The 21289-nt window shown below is 45.8% G+C and overlaps 1 protein-coding gene across 4 annotated transcripts in view; it reads right to left on the bottom strand.

Moving 5' to 3' along the window:
• The window catches only part of LOC138489469 (zinc finger protein 436-like), a 246579-nt gene that overhangs the window by 176005 nt on the left and 49285 nt on the right, over positions 1-21289 (bottom strand). For 3 of the 4 annotated variants that reach the window (XM_069617200.1, XM_069617201.1, XM_069617202.1), the window contains exon 3: positions 4906-5001. The exons of the other annotated variant lie outside the window; for it this stretch is intronic. In XM_069617200.1, coding sequence (XP_069473301.1) covers positions 4906-5001 — 96 coding nt within the window. The remainder of the gene's footprint in view (positions 1-4905; positions 5002-21289) is intronic. 4 annotated transcript variants of the gene reach the window in all.

Raw genomic sequence — 21289 nt, 5'->3', positions numbered from 1 at the left:
GCTAGTCTATCCCTACGACACCGCTCGCATTAGGCCAGCCTATCCTACAACATGTGATCCAATCAGATTCCGCCTATGCATGTATATCCCTTGTTGCTTAAGTTATTGTATACAACTGCTTTGTATCCTCTGTACAGTAGCATTGAGTCTACCAGCATCTGTCATAGCAATATAAGCCTCATTTCTCCACTGTGCCACTACAAAATGTATTATGCAAAGTTCCTTCTACTCTCTGTGGCATTATTCAATGTTCTAGCTTGTACATAGAAGATTTATACAGAGTATTGCTGCCTTGCCATTGCCCAGTTCACACAACAACTATGACCCAGTCTACCCAGATTTACGTCCAATTACCTACCTTCATTAATAATGGAGCAAGATTTCAACAGCCTTCCTATTATATCACACAACCATGTAATAAGACTGATAGAAACCTAAAACTGCGCTATAGATTAACTAAACTAGTCGAACCACCAGCCAGAACACTCCCCTCTACCAATGACAGAAAGACTATGTTACCTAACAAAATACCTAACATTAGGACTGAAAGACCTTACAATACTCTCAAAGCAATGATAACCTCTAAGACTAAGACTACCCGACTAGAAGCTAACACCCCATTACCGAATAACTCCAACCTTAAGGCTGCCTTCATTAATGCTAGATCGATGGTTTCACATGCCATGAAGCTAGCCAACCTTATCCAAAATGACAACCTTGACTTTCTGGCTATCTCAGAATCTTGGCTACACAACGCAGCAGGTCCTGCCCTTATGTTAGCCATACCAAATGGTTACACTATTCTTAGATCTGATATAAAGGAGGCACGTGGAGGTGGCATAGCCCTCATTGCTAAAGCCAACCTCTCTATTAGGTTAGTTCCCCCCTCTGATATTACATCTTGTGAAAACCTCACAGCCAAACTGTGCATTAATAATTCCCAGACTCTCACTATCCATCTGATTTACCAACCACCAGGCGCTACGGGTACCTTTGAGGAAGACCTATCTAATATCTTGTTGAATAACCTAAAAAGCTCCTCCCAAGTCATTTTACTAGGGGACCTTAACTTAGGCTTCAACGATCCCAAAGACCTCCATGATACCAGTACGGCTAATATTCTGACCGAACTTGGCTTCACCCAAAGAGTTCTGCACTCTACTCACAAAAATGGAAGGATACTGGATTGAGTGGCAGATAACTGCAACGCCTCCATCTAGTCAATCTCTCCTCAAATCTGGTCCGACCATTACCTTGTGGCATTCCCTCTAGCGACTAAAAGACCGACATCAACTCCCACTCAAATGGCTCCGCCTATCCCTACAAGGAATAAAAAGAACATTACCTCTGACAACCTTCTCCCTCTTATTCTCCCTAAACTCAACTCCCTGCCAGACAACTTGGCCCCAGAATCCTTGGTGAACGAATACAATAAAATGATGTTGACTTCCCTTGATTCAATCGCACCTTTGAAATTGAGGCAAGGAAAGCCTATAGCCCACCTCAACTCCTGGATCACACCACATTTGAAAACTCTATGTACAAAAAAAAGACAATGCAAGGGATCGTGGAGACTACAACCCACTGATGAAAACAAAACTAATCTATAACAATATAACCGCTCTCTACAAAAATGAAATAATACAGGCCAAACGGGACACCTACAACACCAGAATCTTCCAAGCAAAGTCTAGTACAAAAGAACTTTTAATCATCCTGAAGGAATTGGAAACCCCTACCCCGGTACCTGATAATTGTGTAAAAGGTAAATCTTGGTGTACTAACATTCAACAAGCATTGGCTAATAAAGTCTCAACCCTACAGGTTGAAATTGCAAAGAAAAAAGCCTCTCTTAATTCCATACCTTCCGATAACAACTCCCCTTCCATCTCTACCTCCAAAAAACTCCCACACCATATGCGATTCAAGTTTTCCAAAGTCTCCATCTTTGAGACTGAGAAAACTATTTCATCACTCAAACCCTCAAACTGCAAGGGAGACCAATGCCCAGCTCAACTTATAAAGGATGCAGCCAGAGACCTGGCCCCTTTTATTACCAAACTTATCAATGCGTCATTCACTACTGGTACCATTCCAAGCAACCTCAAAGAATCTTGGGTACTGCCTCTACTTAGAAAACAGACTCTTGACCCCGCCATATCCACCAACTACAGCCCAATCACTACAGTGCCATTTCTTCTAAAAATTCTAGACAAAATGGCATACTCACAAATACAAAACTACTTGGAGACACACCATTTGCTAGGAGCCCGTCAGTCTGGTTTCCGCCCTCAGCACAGACGGAAACAGCCTTAATTGACTTCAAGGCCCAAATTGACAAGCTCAGGGATCTAAGAAAGTCAGCACTCTTCCTCCTATTGGACCCATCAGCGGCATTCGGCCTTGTGGACCACAAGGTCCTCTGCAGTCACTTGGTCTCGGCTGCCCATTTCTCTGACGAAGCCTTGATCTGGATCCAATCCTTTCTCAACAATAGGACTATGAGAGTCTTTTCCCCCACAGCTGCTGCTGACCCTAGCCCAATCACTTGTGGAGTGCCCCAGGGTTCATGGGTTTCTCCTACGTTATACAATATTTTCACGAAGCCCCTTTTTGATGATCGATACCATCTTGGTATCACCTACACTAACTATGCAGATGATACCCCGATTCTCCTACCACTTACTGGGGATTATGAAAAGGATTTGGCCCTGGTGAACAGTGTGTATCTCATCATTCAGGCATGGATGGCCACTCATGGACTATGCCTGAATGATGAGAAGACAGAGATTATCATCTTGGGCACTACCTCCACCCTTAAGAAATTGGGACCAAGATACTCATCTTTCAACATAGATAATAACCTTGTCACCACCGCTAACGAGGTGAAAACTCTGGAGGTCCACCTGGTCTCCACCCTCTCATTCTATAAGCAGGTCAATGTGATGGCCTCCACCACCGCATATACCTGCAAATTAATTAGAGCAGGTAAACCCTTCCTTTCCAACCACAGTTGTATCACCTTGGCAAGAGCGCTCATCCTGTCGAAGTTGGATTATTGCTTTGTACATTGGAGCAAACAAAGCAACTATCATTAGAATCCAGGTGCTACAGAATAACACCTTGAGAGCAGCTCTTGGAATTTCCAGAAATGAGCATATATCTGAAACCAGATAACGAAATAATCGTCTCTCTACTTATGAAAAATCCAGCTAAAGTTGCCTCACTGACTTTCAAATGTCTAAACAATGCCGCACCATGCTATCTCGCACAGAGACTCACCAAAACGACCCATATCAGACATACCAGATCATCCAGAATCAATAGCCTGCTGGTCCCAAGATTCAAACTTTCCAGAGTAGGGGGGTGTTGTTTTCAGGTCAAAGCCGCCTCACTCTGGAACTCATTACCTCCACTTCTTAGAGAGGATCAAACATATTCTAAATTCCGCCAGAACATGATAGCATGGCTCAAGGATCCAGATAAATAATGCCTTGCCTCGATTCCCCCCATGCACGACTAATCATGAACCAAATTTGGACATATGTATATGATTTCTTTCTACTTTGCTACCAGCTCGTAATCATAATTGTGTGTTATTCTGACATTTTGCCATTATGTAATCTCGCCTGTACTACATGACACTGTGACACCGTTATGTAACTAATATGTGATCGTATCGGTATGAGAAAATTGTGTAACTAATCTGTAAGTCTCCTTTTGTAATGCGCCCTGATACCTGAGGGTCTGGTGCGCAATACAAGTAATAAACAAACAAACAAACTCATCATGCCTGAGGGTGAGCAGGCGGAAGGAAGAAAATTGTGATGGATATTCTTTGCAACGGCTCCATGAAGATGTGAATAGAGTTACTTTGTCCATCACCCATAGGCCTGAGAGATTGGAGACGTGCACAGTCAATGTAGTTGGAAATGTAAAACTGTTCCCCCCTCTATCCTTTCACCCCATAAAAATGATTGTCAAATCTCTAACTTGCACTAAATGCCCAAGTCCTAGGAAGGAACATCACCCTTGAACTTGAATCCTTCTTTTAAGCTAAACACCTTCACAACAATAACTAGGCTGGTTTCTTCTCCCACTGTAGGACAGTGTTTGTTATCCCCATGTCATTGCAGAAGCCAGAGGTGCCAGAGCCTTCATTTTACCTCTGAGCGGCGTTCTGCTCTGTTCACAGTCCCATCCTCCTTTCTAGAGTCTGCTCCAAGGTGTTGCGCTCTCCTGGACCGACTCTTTACTTGGGGCAGATTCATGATCGTAGCCCTCCTGACTTTCCAATACAGGCACAGCCCCCCACCTGCAGAATCCCCAAGGGGTCTCTCCTGCCTCTCCTCTTTAATGACCATGTTCATCCCTTGGCCTAACTTTCTGTTCTTGTGTCGATGACACCCACATCCTTTTCAGAATCGATTAGCTCCTGGATCCGCAGGAACACTTCTCCTTAGTTGCACGCCAGGTGTCCATGACTGAATGTGAGATACACAACAAGGACATAACAGAAGCTCTATTTATCAAAACTCCCCCCGACTATGGCCCTCTATCTCTTCAACCTGTCCTTCCCCCTCGTATTTAGACAAAGGCTTGGGTATCCTCTGTTGTATGCCTAGTCAGCAATGCAATCAGCACCTGCTTCTTCTTCCTAAGCACCTGCAGGAACATCCTTCAGCTCGTCTCCCTCCCGCACGGAGTGCCCATCGTCAGTGCTCTCATCTTCACCTCTTCTCGTTCCCCCATGGGCGGCCCATCATCAGTGTTCTCATCTCCTCTGGACTCAATAATGGAAAGACCACTTCCCTCAGCCTCTTGTTCAAATTGACCCATCAAATGCAACATGTCCAAAATGCAACTGCCCGCCTTCTACTGCTGTTTAAATAAAGATATTAATACCATGAATTCTGTCCACTGACTCCTGGCTGTCCATGTGACTCGGGTCTTCCTCATCTTTTTTTCTTAATGAAAAGACGGTAGTGACAATAAGTGGACCTGGTTATAAAAGAAAACACATGTTAATTATTAATCCCATGACCCTTGTATAAGGAAAACTGAACAAATTGGTTATTTACCATGCTGGATGCCAGAACTTCCCATTGGCTGAACGTCAAAGCACAAATTATTTTCAAAGTAGGAAGTCTGACATTTAAGTGCCAGAATAATTTGGCTCCCAAATAACCCACAACCAAATGTTCGAGAAAGCAACCCCAGAGATGGCCAAGGAGCGGTAGCCAGCTCCTCCCCTGCCTCCCCAGAGATGGCCAAGAAGCGGTAGCCAGCTCCTCCCCTGCATCCCCTTCCTTCATCTTGCAGCAGCTGGGGGCAGACGCTTTGTTGATCAAGCGGCTAAACCTGGAATAATCTTCCCTTTCCCCGTAGGTCCCCCTCTATCACATACTTGAAACGCACCTGTTTTCTCAGTGCACCCCGAGACCCCAAGTGGTATAGGTGAGTTTAATGAATTAACTAATAGATATGCAGCTGAACTTTACGGTTGGTTGTGCTCTCGTTTTATAGCGATTTCAGTAGCAGTACTAACATCATAAAGTTCAAAAGGTAGCTGCAAAGTAGAATAACAGTACCAAGACACTTTACCTACTAAAGTGCAACAAAATTCCAAAAGCACCAGCTAATATTTCTTCTCTGCATTTCTTTTACTTTTTTTAAATTGTATCAAAGAATGTAATACTCAGTTGCAGGAACTGTTCTTATCCTTGCCAAGAAAACAGAATAATCTCCTTTGTTTACAACTCTAAGACCAGCACAAAACTTGGCTAGGAATAACTAGTGTGGTTATCATTTAGGAATAACTAGTGTGGTTATCATGCTGCACTATCCTTTAATCTGCCATCAGGAAGCAAATATTCACACCGCTGCACGTGCCCAGGCAATGTAAACCAGCACAACCAAAGAGGTGATGGCTGGAAGGTAACATCCAGCATACCTCGGGGCAACCCTTCAGACCATTGTTCTTCGCCTGCCAAACCATTACAGAAGGGGAAAAACCATATGAAAATCAGACTTGGCCCCACCCCCAAACTGCTAGGTCCCATTCCTCCTGCAAGAAACCACAAGCATCCCCAGACATGTTTTGGCCTCGTGGGGCGTGATCAGTGAGATGCAGCTTGGGTATCTAGTCCTACCAGGCTTGGCACCCACATTTTGGCATATCCGTTCAATTCGAGGTGACAACAGCAAACCATAAGAGGTGATGGCTGGATAATTCAGAATTAATCTTTCCCTATGCTATACCTCCAGGCAACCATTCACCACTCATTTGGTTTGCTTTAGTCACCCAGAGTGGGACGGGTATGCCCAGACGTGGGTCCTGTGCCTGCTGAGCCTAGAGACCCAAGCTACTACTCACTGATGATGGCCACCGAAACCAAAACATGTCTGGGGATGCTTGTGGTCTTGTGCAGTAGGGATGCCATCAAGCAATGTGGCCTGGACTGCCTCTTTTGGGGTGGGACCAAGCCTGATTTGTATATGGCCTTTCCCCTTTTGTAATGGCTTGGCAGGCGACGATTGTCTGGAGGGTGGCTTAGAGCAATGCCAGAGGTTAAGATTAATTCTAAACCTCCAAGCCAAACCTCCAAGCCATCACCTTTTGTTTTGGTGTAGTCACCCCGAGTGGCACGGGTATGCCCAGACGTGGGGCCTGAGTCTGCTGGTCCTAGATACACAAGCTACTCCTCACTGATGAGGTCAAACAAGGCTGAAACATGTTTGGGGATGCTTGTGGTCTCGTGCAGAAGGGATATGACCAAGCAGTGTGGCCTGGACTGCCCCTTTTGGGGGTGGGACCAAGCATGGTTTGTATATGGTCTTTCCCATTTTGTAATGGCTTGTGTGAAAACCCAGAACGTGTCTCACCCGCTAGTCCTGGGGGATCTGTCATCCACTCGGCCAGGACACGGCCAATACTTTTGGATCCAGTTTCTGGGGGTGGACCAGTGCAGGAGGATCACCTGGATGAAGGGTCTTCGGGGAGTGGGAGACTGAACGGTGAGACGCGGCATCCCCTTTCCTCTAACACCTTTTCCCCATCCTACTAGGTACAATACTTAGGAACTCATCCCCCCGTCCCCTTTGCTCGACACAAACACTTTTTCATAGACAGTTCACTGTGAGAGAACACGGACTAACACCCGAGCCGTATACCTGACATGTCCCAACACAAGTGCCAGGCAGAGTCTGGCAATTACTGATAATTACACACACCTGACTTCCATCACACTTCCCCACACGGATAAAAGGCAGAGCATGAAAGAACACTTTGAGCAAGGCAGAACACACGAGGAAGCAGCAGTTCCAAGATGGCAGTTTAAATAGGAGGTGAAAGACGGCAAGACCAGAGGGTTGCAAGGAGGGAAGTGCCCCTGACCTTTTAGGAGAAGAGCCGATAAGCGCCCTCAAGAATAAGAAACATAAAACCAGGAATTAAAGCTGAAGAAAGGTGCAGTGTGTGTTGAAGGTAACCGGGGCCCTCCTGCATCGATAGCCAAGGCGCGGAGGAGCTGTTGCAGCCGTGGTACTGTTCTTGGGTCCTGCAACAAAGCAGCGGCAGTAAAGTCAGCACAGCCGGTGAGTCAGGGAGACTGATAGCAGACCGATCTGTGTTAGAACCAAGGTTGTAAGCAGTAACATTGTATGAAGAAATTAGCAAAGAACAGAGTGTAAGGCGTATGTGATGAGCGACGCAAATAAAATTGAATATCCAAGGAGTGACTGAACTTTTGAAACCAAGGTAGATGCCATATAGAGAGTGGTCCGGCGCCATGTGGGTGCTCATTCGAAGGTCTGTTAGGCATCAAACTTAGAGTGTAAAATTGTGAACTGTGAAATCAAAGTGGTTCTGCAATGCGTCAAGCTAAACCCTGTGCACATTCGAACGTCTTTGATAGCTAATATTAACTGCAATTGGTCCGAGCCCACCTGAGGGAGACTAATTGTAAAAAAGTGATCTGAGCCCGGCTGAGGGGCATCTGGGGTGAACCGTGAGTCACCAGAGAAAAGATATTCTATAAGCATTGCAGGATAAGATCTGAGCCCACAAGAGGGTTCCCAAACCAAAGATTGTGGTATAAAAAGGATCTGAGCCTGGCTGAGGGGGGTCCAGGGTGAAGAGTGACTCACCTGACTTGAGTATTTGTAAAGTAACTTTTCATTTGTTTTGGTACATCAGGCCCTGACCTCGTGCCGAAGACGCCAGAGAGTGTACTATGCTCGAGTGAACCACCTTGTCCCATGCTAAAATCATGGGAAAGGTAGGCCGATGGCCTGAACATCCCGACTTATCATTTTGTGAACATTGCTTTCTTTTCCTCACACTATTGGAATTTAGCGGTAAGGATTGGAAATAGGTTTTTGTACTATAGGCCCTTTTTATTTTGATGAGACTCCACTAGGACTGCGTTATTATTTGATGGTCGTAGCTTGTTCCCATCTGTAGATTTAGGATTAGATTGGCATTTATCTCACCCTAAACTTCAATAAACACCCCTGATCTGTGGTGTCTGTCTTACTATTGATACCATGCCTTCCTCACACTTGGCAGGTAAAGAACGATGGTCTGGAGGTTTTCCCAGAGCAATGCCAGAGGTTTGGATTAACTCTAATCCTTCCAGCCATCACCTCTTCTTCGTGTTAATGTAGACAAACACACCTTTCATTTCTCCTTTTGCAAGATATTTTCCCTTCTGATGTTCTGGAAAGACTTGAAGAGTGGCTATGGGAATAGGCACTAAAAAAGGACTTCATTGGAGAAGCCTACTCCGATGCATTGGCAGTTCATCCAGCACACTTTATCTTTGCCTGGGTCTGGGGGCAAGTACATGATTTTGACTTTTCTTTCACCCACTCAATCTTATCATATGGCGAGAGGGCGGTGCATTTCCAACTATTTCCTTAGCCCTTTGGCAGTCTTTATAGCACACTGCACCTTTCAGTGTTGCTAAGCATTATGTCCCAGATGCCGCAACAGAACACCAGCTCTCGAAGATGATTCAAGGTTTTCTGTCAGAGGTTTGTGTGGGGTATCACTAAGGGCAGAGGTGCTCTCCACCCAAACCCAGACTTCTCTGAGGCCCAGTGTGGTCACTAGAGATCTGTAACACCTACGCTCTAGGATCTGGCTGACTCGTTATGAGGCGCAAAGGCAACTGCCTTATCTTGCTTACTCCCTAGTTGGATCCTAACCTGGAGTCGCATAAAAAACAATCTTATGAAATAGTGCCTTCCAGTATCACTCGGCATCTTCCTCTCACACTCTCATGCCCCTCGCTCTGATGTTCTTTCTTTCCTTTCCCTGTTGCCTACTCTCCTTTCATCTATTCCTCCCACTCTCCTTTTACCCTCTCTTTCCCTCCAATGTTTTTTTCTCCTCTACCCCTTCCTTCTAGCCTCCATTTTATGCTATAACACTCTCCTCTTCCACCACTCTCCACAAATCTCTCTCCCAGTACTTGCCACTCCCACTACTCTCTCCTCCAACTCTACAATGCACTCCACCCAGTCACCCTTCTTTCACTTTCTTATTCACCTGGTTGACTCACCCTCACATAAACCCCTTGTCCTTAATCTCAAGAACCCTCATTCACCATACACACACACACTCTCTCTCACACACACCAAGTACCACTTCGCTTGCCAACCATTTCCTCACCTTGCACACATTCTCTGTAATTCTGTTCCATGCTCCGCTGCAACCTCCTTCCTCCACCTGGTCTCTCAGTCCACCTTCTCCCTTAACCTCGCCCGAACAATCCACACTGTCTTGACGTTCCTGTCCTGCTTTATCCTTCCCTCTCCTTTCCATTGGTCCTCCACCTCAGCTGGCCCCCAAAGCCAACTCCAGCCTTCCTCAACCCCGAGGGCTGGGTTACAGAGATGAAAAACCATAAAGCATTCTCTAAAGGCGACCCACTACAAAGTCAATTTCAAAGTTTTTTGCCTTTGAAGGAGTATCTTGTATGGCAACAGGCACGGCGTTGTCAGGAGGGGGAGGGAACCAGAACCCCAACAGCGACCTGGGTAGTCGAGCGACAGTGGGAAGGCCTCCTCCCCACTCCTATGTACCTGAAAAGGCCAAGGCAGGCTTGTTGCGGGAACCGCGACCGCTTGCGAATGGAAGAATGCCAGAGGCAGGGACTGCACAGCACTAGACTGTGCAGCTCTGATGGGGGCAATGAGCAGCACACCACCAACCACCAGAAGTGAAGCCTCAAAGACACTTCAAGTCACCACAGCATCCTGGAATGGCACCGGCACAAGAGGAGGACATCCCAGTGAACTATGAGGGATTAGAAGTATTAAACCAAACCCCTAAACCACCAAGGTTTGAAACGGACAAAGGTCTCCAAAGAGGCCTAAAAGGTCAAACTGGTTACTGTGAATCATAACAGGCTCCAAACCAGAAACACAGTCAGAATGCCTGAGAAAGGGGGAGGGATTACAAGTCCTATGACACACCCCTGGAAGACAGGCACTTGACTTGAGAGGGTAAGTATCCAATCATGGGAGGGGGGTGGGGTATTTCATTCAGTGTGTGTGAATGGTTTAGTGTGGGTTAGTTGGGTGAGGAAACAGCTTGGGCTCCAGTGTAGAAGAGGGGGAGAGTGAGAGAGTGAGTGAGATAGAGAGTGAGAGAGACACCAGACTGAAGAAGGCACCATCCGTAAATAGTCCCCCCCCCCCAACCGCCCAAGTACACTAAGCAGGGCTAGGAGAGGGAGACTTAGAAGACACCTAGGGAAGCAACGCACTTAAAAAGAACAAGAGACAGTAGGGGTCACCTGGCACTAGCTACTAACCTCTCGTTAGGTGCACCTGGGATAGGGAGGTGGGAAAGACCAGGGAAGTAAAGTGAGAGAGGTATGGCCCTAGAAGCAAGTCTCCAGCCTCCTATGGATCCAGTAAACCCTACAGACCCTACAGACCCGCGTTTAGGAACCTACAGCCATTCCAACTGCTGTATCAAGTTCTGTTAGCAACTGCATAGCTCAATGGTGAGACTGGGTCTCCACCGCAAGGTATGGAGGACGCAAAAGTGGTACTGTGCAATTTCAGCCAGGCACATGTAGAAGGAACAGAGACTCTGGCCCTCTGAGTTCTGGCACCCCTCCTCTGGGGCAGGACTGGCTCTGGAAAACACGCCCCAGGTTGATAGGGGTCCCAACCCCATGGTTTTCAACCCATTCACTCAGTCTTTGGGTCGGAACATCTGACTTTCTTCTTCGCTCCAACTAGGAAGACGTTGGGGGTAATAGTTTATAGGATGGATCTGTGTAATTTGTCCGTGGGTAAATTACCCGCGACAGAAATTTTGGCATGGGAAATGTACGCAATACAAAATGTCTGCACATTTCCCATGCGAACATCCATTATAAATCAACACCAAAACCATACTAACATAGTATAGTGAGCGGGGTGTTGCGGGGGACACCCCCATAGCCCCTAGCCTTTTTTTTCAGTCGGGTGAGCTGCGGGGGTGTCCTCCGTAACGCCCGCTCACTATACTGTATATTACAGTGAGTGGGGTGTTGCGGGGGCACCCCTGCAGCCTTTAAAAAAAAAAAAAAGATTTCTAGACCGTCCCCACCAAAAGTCCTAAACACATACCACGAAAAGTTTGAACTTTTGGCAGTAAAAACCTTTCATGGTATGTTTTGGTGGAGTCAGTAAATTAATTACGGTAATTTTGTCCTATTCCTATAGGACAGAGAGGAAATCAGACCAAAAGCGATAGAAGATATTTTATGAAGGGTGTCAGAATCGGTCAACACAATGTGTTTCTTGGGACTACCTATAGGAATACTAATCGTCCTAGGGATTTACTAACTAATGCATGGTCCAAAGATAGAATGCCTGGATAGCTGCTTGTCTTAAAAGTCCCAGGAAATGGTGCTGGAAACACTTCTTGGATGGATAAAGTCTCAGGGATATAGCACCCACATTCTTGACAATGAACCACCAAATTGTTCTCCCCACTTGCTTGGGGTACCAGACTGGCACAGATATTTCCCAATGCTGTCAGGTTTCAACCTCCTGGGCCAAACACTCAGGTCTCAATGTTTGGGATATGATTCTCAACCCGCTCATTAGGTTTCACTTTAGAGTTGGATTTTCCCATGATCTTAAAAGTTGCTGCAAGCAACCCCTTACATCTACATCCCTGCTTGGTCTTTCCAGGGTCTCAGAGAGAAAGAAGCCTGAGCAGACACTCAAGCATTTCTCCTGGTCTGGTCTCTCCCAGTGTCTGAAATATAGCCCTCAGAAGGCTCTTAGAATTTTCTGGTGGGCTTGTATCCCCCGTATGTCAGAGATATAGCCTTCTGAAGGTCTTAGGCCGGCCTTCTGGTTGTGTCCCTCGCAGTATTTAGTATATAGCCCTTAGCACGATTCCTATGCTCCATGTCTCTTCTCGTTACTCCAGGTGTCTCAGAGATAGCACTGTGCGCGATCTTAGGCCGGCCTTCCAGTTGTGTCTCTCGCAGTATTTAGTATATAGCCCTTAGCATGATTCCTATGCTCCATTTCTCTTCTCGTTACTCCAGGTGTCTCAGAGATAGCACTGCACGGGATCTTAGGCCGGCCTTCCAGTTGTGTCTCTCGCAGTATTTAGTATATAGCCCTTAGCATGATTCCTATGCCCCATGTCTCTTCTCGTTACTCCAGGTGTCTCAGAGATAGCACTGCACGGGATCTTAGGCTTTCCTTCTGGTCTACTCTCTCCCATTACCTGAGATTTTGCCCTCAGCCAGCCAGTCTTCTACTTGCCTGTTAAGATGGATTTCTAGAATCTGGGCTGGTAGACAGATTTTAGGAAACCACCCTAGATATAGTGCACAGTGAGCTCTGCAAGGCTAGCCAAAACCAATAAAGTTGGTTGTATGAGCCGTCAAGGCTTAGTCTCAGCAGAGTCAGAGTGTGGGGGGAGAGGGAGCCCTCCGTGAGTCCATACAGTACAGCACACAATAATTCAATGTATGCAGTTATTTATCGTAGGTCTTATAAACTCACTGGAAAATGAATCTAATAGGTAGCATTATCATACAACACTCTATAATACATATATATACAATCACCACAGGTTTACTTAAATAACATCAGATAACAATCAAGCAAAGCAGTTAAGTTAAATCCAGTAAATGATGGGACCCAATCACAAGAACAATAGCCTAACTTGAGAAGTTCAAACCCAAAGATGAAGGGGGCCTTCTGGACAAAAGTCACAGAGCCTAAATCAATGTTTTTCACCAGTATGAGTTCTCTTTAGAAACGGTGTAATGGGCTTGTGGTGATGATTAGTTTCAAATTCATTAAAAGTTATTCTACAATTTGCCAGCAAAAAGGTAAGTGTTCACCTCTCTTGCAGACCAAAGACTAGGCTAGGGGCAAGATACTCGACCAAGGTTCGATGTCTAGAGGAGACCAGAGAGGAGACCGGAGACAAAGGGACTTGTTCCAACTCTTATAGGATGGGGCGCAGGAGGGGGCGGGGGGCACAGGCACACAGATGCTTACTTACCCGCCTGATTCAGATTCTCCCAGATGTCTTTGTGGATCATCTGGGGGTTGCTGGAGGCTCCATCTTCAACCTTTGTTCCAGTGACAGGTATCCAGCAGTTGTGGGTTCAACTGGTTTCACATCTGCCCCACACACATACTTTCTGGCACCATGGGTGTGGACTGGTCCTAGACAGTCCCACCCCCCTTTATGGGCCACACACACAAACACAAAAGCCCACTAGCCTGTGATAGCTGCAGCTTACCTGGTCAAGTGCATGACCTTATAAGGAATTTCCTGATCTGGGAAGGCAGGTAGAAGGCTAAAGAACAAATATAAATCTTGTGGCGCAGCCATTTGGAGCACTACCCACATTTAGTAGCGCGAATGTGCACACCAAAAAAGATTGCAAAAGCAGCAAAAGTGTAACTGTTGTCACCAGCTTGTCTTTCTTCACATATAAAAGTAACCAAAAAGTAACCAAAAATCCCATCTATAAAAAGCTAGGGATACAAATGTATCCTCATTGCACAGCACTGCACTACACATAACAATGAGCAAAAGTCAAGGGAAATGAAGCTAAAGGCTTTACTTACTGCCTAAAAGTTAGGATAGGATCAAAAACTGAGCAAAAAGAATGGGGTCCAATAGAAAAGTATTGAGGAAAAAATTGAAAACAAAAAATCTTTCCTAACACTACCTCCCCTCCACCCATACAGGGGACAGGGGGATCTAACCCACCCCTGGATGGGTTTCCTGTTCCAGTCAGTTTTACACTCTAGACAGTCTGTCAGCTGAGCTGTGTTGAGTGCCTGGACTATGCTCAATGGTGAAGTCAAAGTTGAATATTATTGACCATCTGAGCAATTTAGGATTTTCTCCGTTAATGTTCATTAGCCAATTTAAGGGTTTATGGTCAGTCTACACAGTAAAGGGAGTCCCAGAGAAGTAGGGTCTCAGCTTCCTATGGGCCCACACAATAGAGAAGTACTCCTTCTCCACAGTTGCCCACCTGATGTCTCCGTCCTTAAGCTGGAGACTAATGAAACATATAAGATGTTGCCTATCATTGTCATCTGAGAGAGGAGAGTACTTATGGCAGTGTCAGAGGCATCTGTTTAAACAATGAAAGGTCTCTGTTAGTCAGGGGCACTGTCAACAGGGGCTTGACACAGGGAAGCCCTCAGGACTTGGACGGCCTTCTCACTTGCCTCAGACCAAGTGACTTTCTTAGGTTTCTTTGGAGTAGCGAGGGCAGTCAGAGAAGCAGCTATGCTACCATAGTCTGACATGAAATTCGTGGAATACCCAGCGAGGCCTAGAAAAGCTGTCACCTGGGGTTGGGTTGAGGGAGTTGCCAGTCTTGTACAGCTTGTACTTTACTGGATAGAGGCTACATCTTGTCCCACCAACCTCCTGCCCAAGATAGGTCAATGAGCCTTGTCCAATCTGGCATGCGGTTGTCTTTATGGTCAAGTAGGCCTGCTAACGAGCATGCAGCACAATCCCATGGTGTCTTACATGTTCTTCCCAAGTAGGGCTGAAAACTGCAATATCATACAGATTTGCCATACATAATTCATCCAACCCACTTAGGACATGATAGACTAGCTTCTGGAAAGTGCCAGGTGCATTCTGTAAACCAAAGGGCATAACCCTGAACTGATAAAGTTACTTAGGTATTAAGAATGCGGTCTTCTTCTTGGCATTCTCAGTCATGCATATTTCTTAATACCCTACAGTGAGATCAACGATGCTAAGGTACTTGTTAGCACCAACCTTGTCCACTAACTCATCATTTCGTGGAAGAGGATGAGCATTTGTCTTGATGACAGCATTTAGAGCTCTGTAGTCCACACATAATCTTAAATCTGAGGGACCTGCTTTAGGTACCAGGACCACTGGCCTAGACCAATAACTACTGGAGGGCTCCATTACCCCAAGATCCAACATCTTGTTGACCTCAGACTTGTTGTCAGACCTTACTTTGTCTGACATTCTATAACTCCTAGTTTTGGTAGGCACGCTATCTCCAGTGTTAATATCATGCTTACACCAAGGTGCTCAGCCGTAGTTAGGGGAAACAAGAGGGGAAATTGTCTAAGCAAAGTCTTCACATTTCCCTGTTGTTGTAGACATAGTTCAGGGGACAATTTGATAAGCGTAATGGAGCCATCTGAAGGGCTGCCTTAGAACAGGTCAAGGAGAGGTTCAGACCCCCCTCCTCCCTTTCTAAAGCCAGAAGCAGGGCTCCCATTTAAACCATAGGGATGAAAGCCTTCAATCTATATACATGGAACACTTTATGAGCGCGACCAGGTCTTCCCATGTCCACTGTTTAGTTAATCTCACCCACCCTCCCAACTTATGCGGTAAGGACCAGATAGATTGTCCTGAAAAGCTCTAGGCCTTATAGGATTGATAAATCGGATTCCTCGGCCTGGGGAAAAATGAACAAGTGAAGCTTTCTGGGAATACAAGATTTCAACAGTGATTGTCCAGCCTTCAACTTCTTACTGGCCTGAGCCATCATCAGTAAGGCCATCCTTTTCCTCAATCCTAGCACTTAATCCACCTAATTGGTAGTGACAGGAGTAGGAGGTAACTCCTATCCCTCCTTGACTAGGGCAAGAGGTACCCCGATATAGTGACCAAACAAGTGTGGAGGGATTAATTCCAAGCCCCTCTTGAGGTGCCTCTCTGTTTTACTGTTATTCTCTTCTACTAGGCCTTCCTTTGGCCCATTTCTCTCCTCTTTGCTCCATCTATAACTCAGCTATATGTCTCCTCGTTGCTTTATCTTTTCGTGATTCTATTGCCACTGCTCTTGCCTCACTTCACTGGCTCCCCTTTGTATCAAGTCTACTGTTTAACTTCTTCAGTCTGGTTTTAAAATACCTTCACGGTCTTGCCCCTCCCTATCTCTCCTCTCTGATTTATTTCTATGTCCCAACTTGCTCACTCTGCTCTAAATATTGTTCCTCATCCCCCTTGTGCTATTTCCCGCTTCCTTCATTATGCTTTTTGGCCTCTAAACACTGGAACATGCTCCCTCTCTCTCTTCGATCGCCCATGTCTTTTCCTGTTTTCCGCTCTCATCTGATAACTCATGTGCTGACCTGTTAATTTGTATACTCATTCTCATTTTACATTATTTGTACCATCTAATTTTTGTACAGTGGTTTGGCGTATAATGCTATATGGATCAAAATCAAATAAAAAAGTAAGCATGGCATAAGAAGATCTGACTTCCTTCTCTTTGGCACCTGAAGAGCTCCAATTGTGCTTTTGAGAGTTATATTAAACCTCTCAACTAGACCATTGGTTAGGGGGTGGTATGCGGATGAAAACTTGTATGACAGCCCACATTCCTTCCACATGACCTACACGTACTTGAACGTGAAGTTGCTTCCTCAACTTCTTTAGGGAAGCAAACCTTCTAGAGATACCTAGCAATGCTCTGGCAACTGACTTGGCAATTAGAGTCTTCAATGGGATGACTTCAGGATCTCTTGTGGCATGATCAACTCCCACAAGTATAAACCTGCTACCAGAGGATGTTGGAGGATCAAGAAGACCAACGTCAATCCGTGCCCTCTCAAATGGTACACCTTCCAAAGGTAGTGGTAACAATGGAGCCTGGATTTTTGTTCCACTCTTGCCAGATAACAAGTAGTGCAACTTATGCAATGGCTTTCTACTCTAGCCCCCGTATTAGGCTAGTAGATGTGCATGCTTAACCGCTCCTTAGTCTTCTTAATGCCAAGATGACCTGCCAGGGGGACTTCATGCGCCAATCGCAGAAGGAAGGGTCCAACATGAAGGGGTACCACTAACCTCCTATGTCTCCTTCAATGGACTCCGTAGGTTCACTATACAGTAACCCACCTTCCCAAAACATCCTATGCTTCATCCTCCAATTGGAAGCAGGCCTGCCTCCTTAGGCCTTCATGTGATGGACAATCATCTTGGCCCTTATTTAACTCATTCCTAAAAGGGCCTATGTCTGCAAGCAAACTCTGCAACTCAGGGTTCTCATTGGGATTGAGAACTTCTGGCAACCACTCTTCCTCATCCTTAGCTTTTTCTCACCTTTGGCTTTAGGTTTCCCTTTTGGTTTAGGCTGGGCCTTTGGCTTGGCTAAGGCAGCATTAGTTTAAGACCTAGTCCATGGACCTTCAGCAGTGTCCCCCACAAATCCCAAGTCTCTGACGTCATCCCCTAACAGACCTTTTCCTGAAACTTACTTCTGCACATGGACAGGTATCCTGACCATTCCACCATTGACAGCTAAAGTAACAGGCATAACTGGAGGGGGTCATCCGCCAACTTAGTGGGCACCCGAACATCTCAGGCCAGAGCCTCTGGGTTTGCCAAAGTAGAATCCACTACAGTTTTACTGGCCCCAGTGTCCCTAATAGCAGAATTGTCTACACCATCTAACAGTCCACTATCATCAGTAATGTTTGGTATTGCCAGGTATGGAAGCATAAGCTTCAGCAAATCTAGGTTTCCAGGGAATCTAAAAATACTTCAGATCCTACACCGCTGGGCAAGGAATTTGAAAAGGAAGGATACTCCTGTGAGAATCTCTTCTTCATAAGGAGTGCCAGATTCACAGAATGAACCCCCAAGGTCGTACCCTTACATCTGTGGCCTCCTTCGCGTGTTTGCTTGCCCCACAGGTTACACAAGATTCACTGGACCATTGTATGTAGGGAGACATACAGTGTCCATCTTCTTGCTTGGGATGGGGAGTCCCACTACCCTTTCCACGATCATGGGACTTACTCCCCTCCCCACCCCCTTATTAAATGTTTTGTGGCCCTTATGGAAAGAATATTTATCTGGATGCATACCCTCTTGCTCCTTTTACTTTTTACCCTCCTTATGCTGACCAGAAGCATGTTTTTCCTTATGGGACACTCTATGGGAGACTCAAATGTCAGCAGGAAAGGCCAGCCTCCGTGGCGACAAGGAAGAGACTGACCAAGTGGTGTCATAGTGTTTGCTATAATATTTTATTAAGTGATAAACCAAACCTATCTATCCCTAACTCTAAGGGGATTTCCCTAAACTAAAGCAACTCAAGTGCTCATCAAGAAGTCTGCATGTGCCAAAACAAAAAAAGGCACTGTCATGGTCACAAAGGCTCCTGGTCTATCCCTGTCATCCCATAACAACTCCCTTCTCCTGGATGTAAAGTGTCCAAATGCCTCTCAGGTTCTTTAAAACAAAAGTTACACAAAAGTTCCGGGTTCTCCTTGACCCAACAGAAAACAAACAGTCACGCAAAGTTCTTATGGGGCTAGGAGAATGACTCCCTTCTCCTAGCTGGTTCCCCAATTTCCTTCACAACTTTCAACAAGGTTTGTCGCGCCCTTAGGGAGGTATTCACAACCTTCAGGTTTTGTACTATTCTTGATCCGCCACCACTGTAATGACGAAGCTGTTTGTGGAGTCCTTCTCCACCCTCCAGGACCACACTGTTTTACGATTATCTCTGTCTTCATGGTTTATATTCTTGTAACTTCCCTGCCTTGTACGTGTTCCTGTTACTTCTCCTTGGGAACTCTTCACTGGTTTCGCCAGGGGTTGTGGGTCCACACTTCTTGGTTCAATTTCTTCCTTTAGATGTCCTCTGCATCCTGCCTCTCTCCAGCTTGAGTTATTGTGGACCGCCTCGGCGTAGCTGTCAGACCCCTCTGTCCCGCCGTGATAGGCTACGCCTCCTTCACAGTCTCTTGCTCTCTTCTCATATTCACCTACAAAGCTCTGTTATAGGCTATGGTAGGTGGTCTTGGCACCGTTGTCGGACCGCCAGTCCACCCACTACAGGGCATGCCACCACCTCTCGATCTCTGCAAGTTTATTGAGTGGTTTCCCAACCGACTCGCAAGACACTTCTCGGGCATCCCGCCATTCCTTTTCCCAGTCTTGGAGGTAAGTCTTGTTGCAGTCTCCCAAAGCCCTGCCCCAACCTTCCAGGTTTCGACGCAGCCTCCTTGGTAGCCTGGTGGTGTCACAGCTTCCAGGTTGCCAGAACCTCACGGCCCATTGCTGAACAGGTCAGCCGATGATGAAGAACACAGTCCATCTTTCCTGTTCAGTTTAAATAGCGGGAACAGCCCCAGTGTAACGTCCTTCCAATTGACAGCAGCTGTTCTAGGTTTCGTCCTACTCAAATGTAATATTTTTGAGTGCTTCTTCGTCTCAGTACATGTCATCATCAGATGGGTTTGATATTTCACAATAACACACTTTCGGAGGTGAACTTATGTTGATACGATTTGGGCATGATCGTTAGCCTATGTGGTGGGTCTTCACAGGGGTTGTTCGTCCTAATTGTGTCCTTATCCCCAAGAGAGGAGTCCCTAGCATGAGATCATCCTGCATTTGACCACTCCTGAAGGATCGTCACAGTTCTTAGGATCCAACTCCTTTCAATCTTCCAAATGCTGTTTCAGCTCAGGGGAACAAATGGCAAAAATGTGTTCAAGCATGGCAAAATTGATCATGCCTTCAAAAATAGTTACCTGATGACCTTCAACCGAGCCACACATGTTTGTATAAAGAGTCAGTTAGAGAGGACACCCAAGTACTACTTTCTTTTTAAAGTCTCTGAATCTTTTTAGGTATTGGGCAGGAGTCTTCCCAAACTTCAAGAGTAGAGCCTGTTTCAATGTATCAAAGTCTTTTCTGTCACCTTTAGACATATCCGGAATGGCACTGCAGCAAGAACGGGGTAGTCTGCTGAGCAGCCATACAATCGTGTCAGGCTCATCAATCAGCCAACCAATCTATGATATAGCTTTTCTAATCATACATGTTCAACGGCTCCTTAGGGAATCTTGGATAAGAAGAGGGCCCAGAGCCACTCCCAGACCCTCTGGAGGAGCCTTGAGACCCTTGCAGGCTGGCCAACTCCAGCTGGAATTCTTTGTCCTTCTGCTTTTCAATTCTGTCAATTTCTAGATTAGCTTTGTTAAATTCCAGCCTCTTTGGAGGTGTGAATTTGAATTCCACCACTTCCACCTGTTCGTTAAGATGGATTTCTAGTATCTGCTCTGAGAGGTTACCGAAATTCCCAATCAAGGTAGGTGGCTGAGCAGTCAAGCTTAATCTCAGGATAGTCTGAATGGGGTCAGGTGTAAGGAAGGCATGGTATCAAGATAAGACAGACACAAGTGATCACAGTTCAAGGGTTTGTATTGAACTGTATAATGGGTGAGATAAATGCCAAATCTAACCGCAAATCTAAGATGGGAGCAAGCTACGACCATCAAATAATAATACAGTCCTAGTGGTGTCTTAGTCAAATAAAAAGGGCTTATACTAATAAAACCTATTGCCAATCCTTACCGCTATGCTACAAAATAGTGTGGGATAATGTTTGCAAGAAAAGGAAAAAATGTTCTCAAAATGATAAGTCAGGATGGTATAGCTGGGGTCTCCCGTCCCCACATTTTAAGCATGGGACAAGGCGGGACTTCTGAGCACAGCACACTCCTGGGCTTCTCCAGCACGAGTGTGCAGTTAGTTTCCAAAATATCAGGGCCTTCTGTGGCCAATTGTCTTTTACAAAAAGTCTATTGCCTCAGAGCACCTAGTGTGCCATAAACAACAAAACAAAAGTTCCTTTTGTAATCTTCATGTCGGGTGATTTCTCTTCACCCTTGGATCCCCTGCAACCAGGCTCTGATCCTTCTTTCAACCATGGCCTCCCTCAGTCGGGCTCATTACGGCATTTCATTCAAAATATCAGCAACT

The sequence above is a fragment of the Ambystoma mexicanum genome, chromosome 9 (genome assembly GCF_040938575.1).
Source record: "Ambystoma mexicanum isolate Mex_15411 chromosome 9, UKY_AmexF1_1, whole genome shotgun sequence".
In the NCBI taxonomy this organism is placed as follows: domain Eukaryota; kingdom Metazoa; phylum Chordata; class Amphibia; order Caudata; family Ambystomatidae; genus Ambystoma; species Ambystoma mexicanum.
This window is presented reverse-complemented; position numbering and strand designations above follow the sequence as displayed.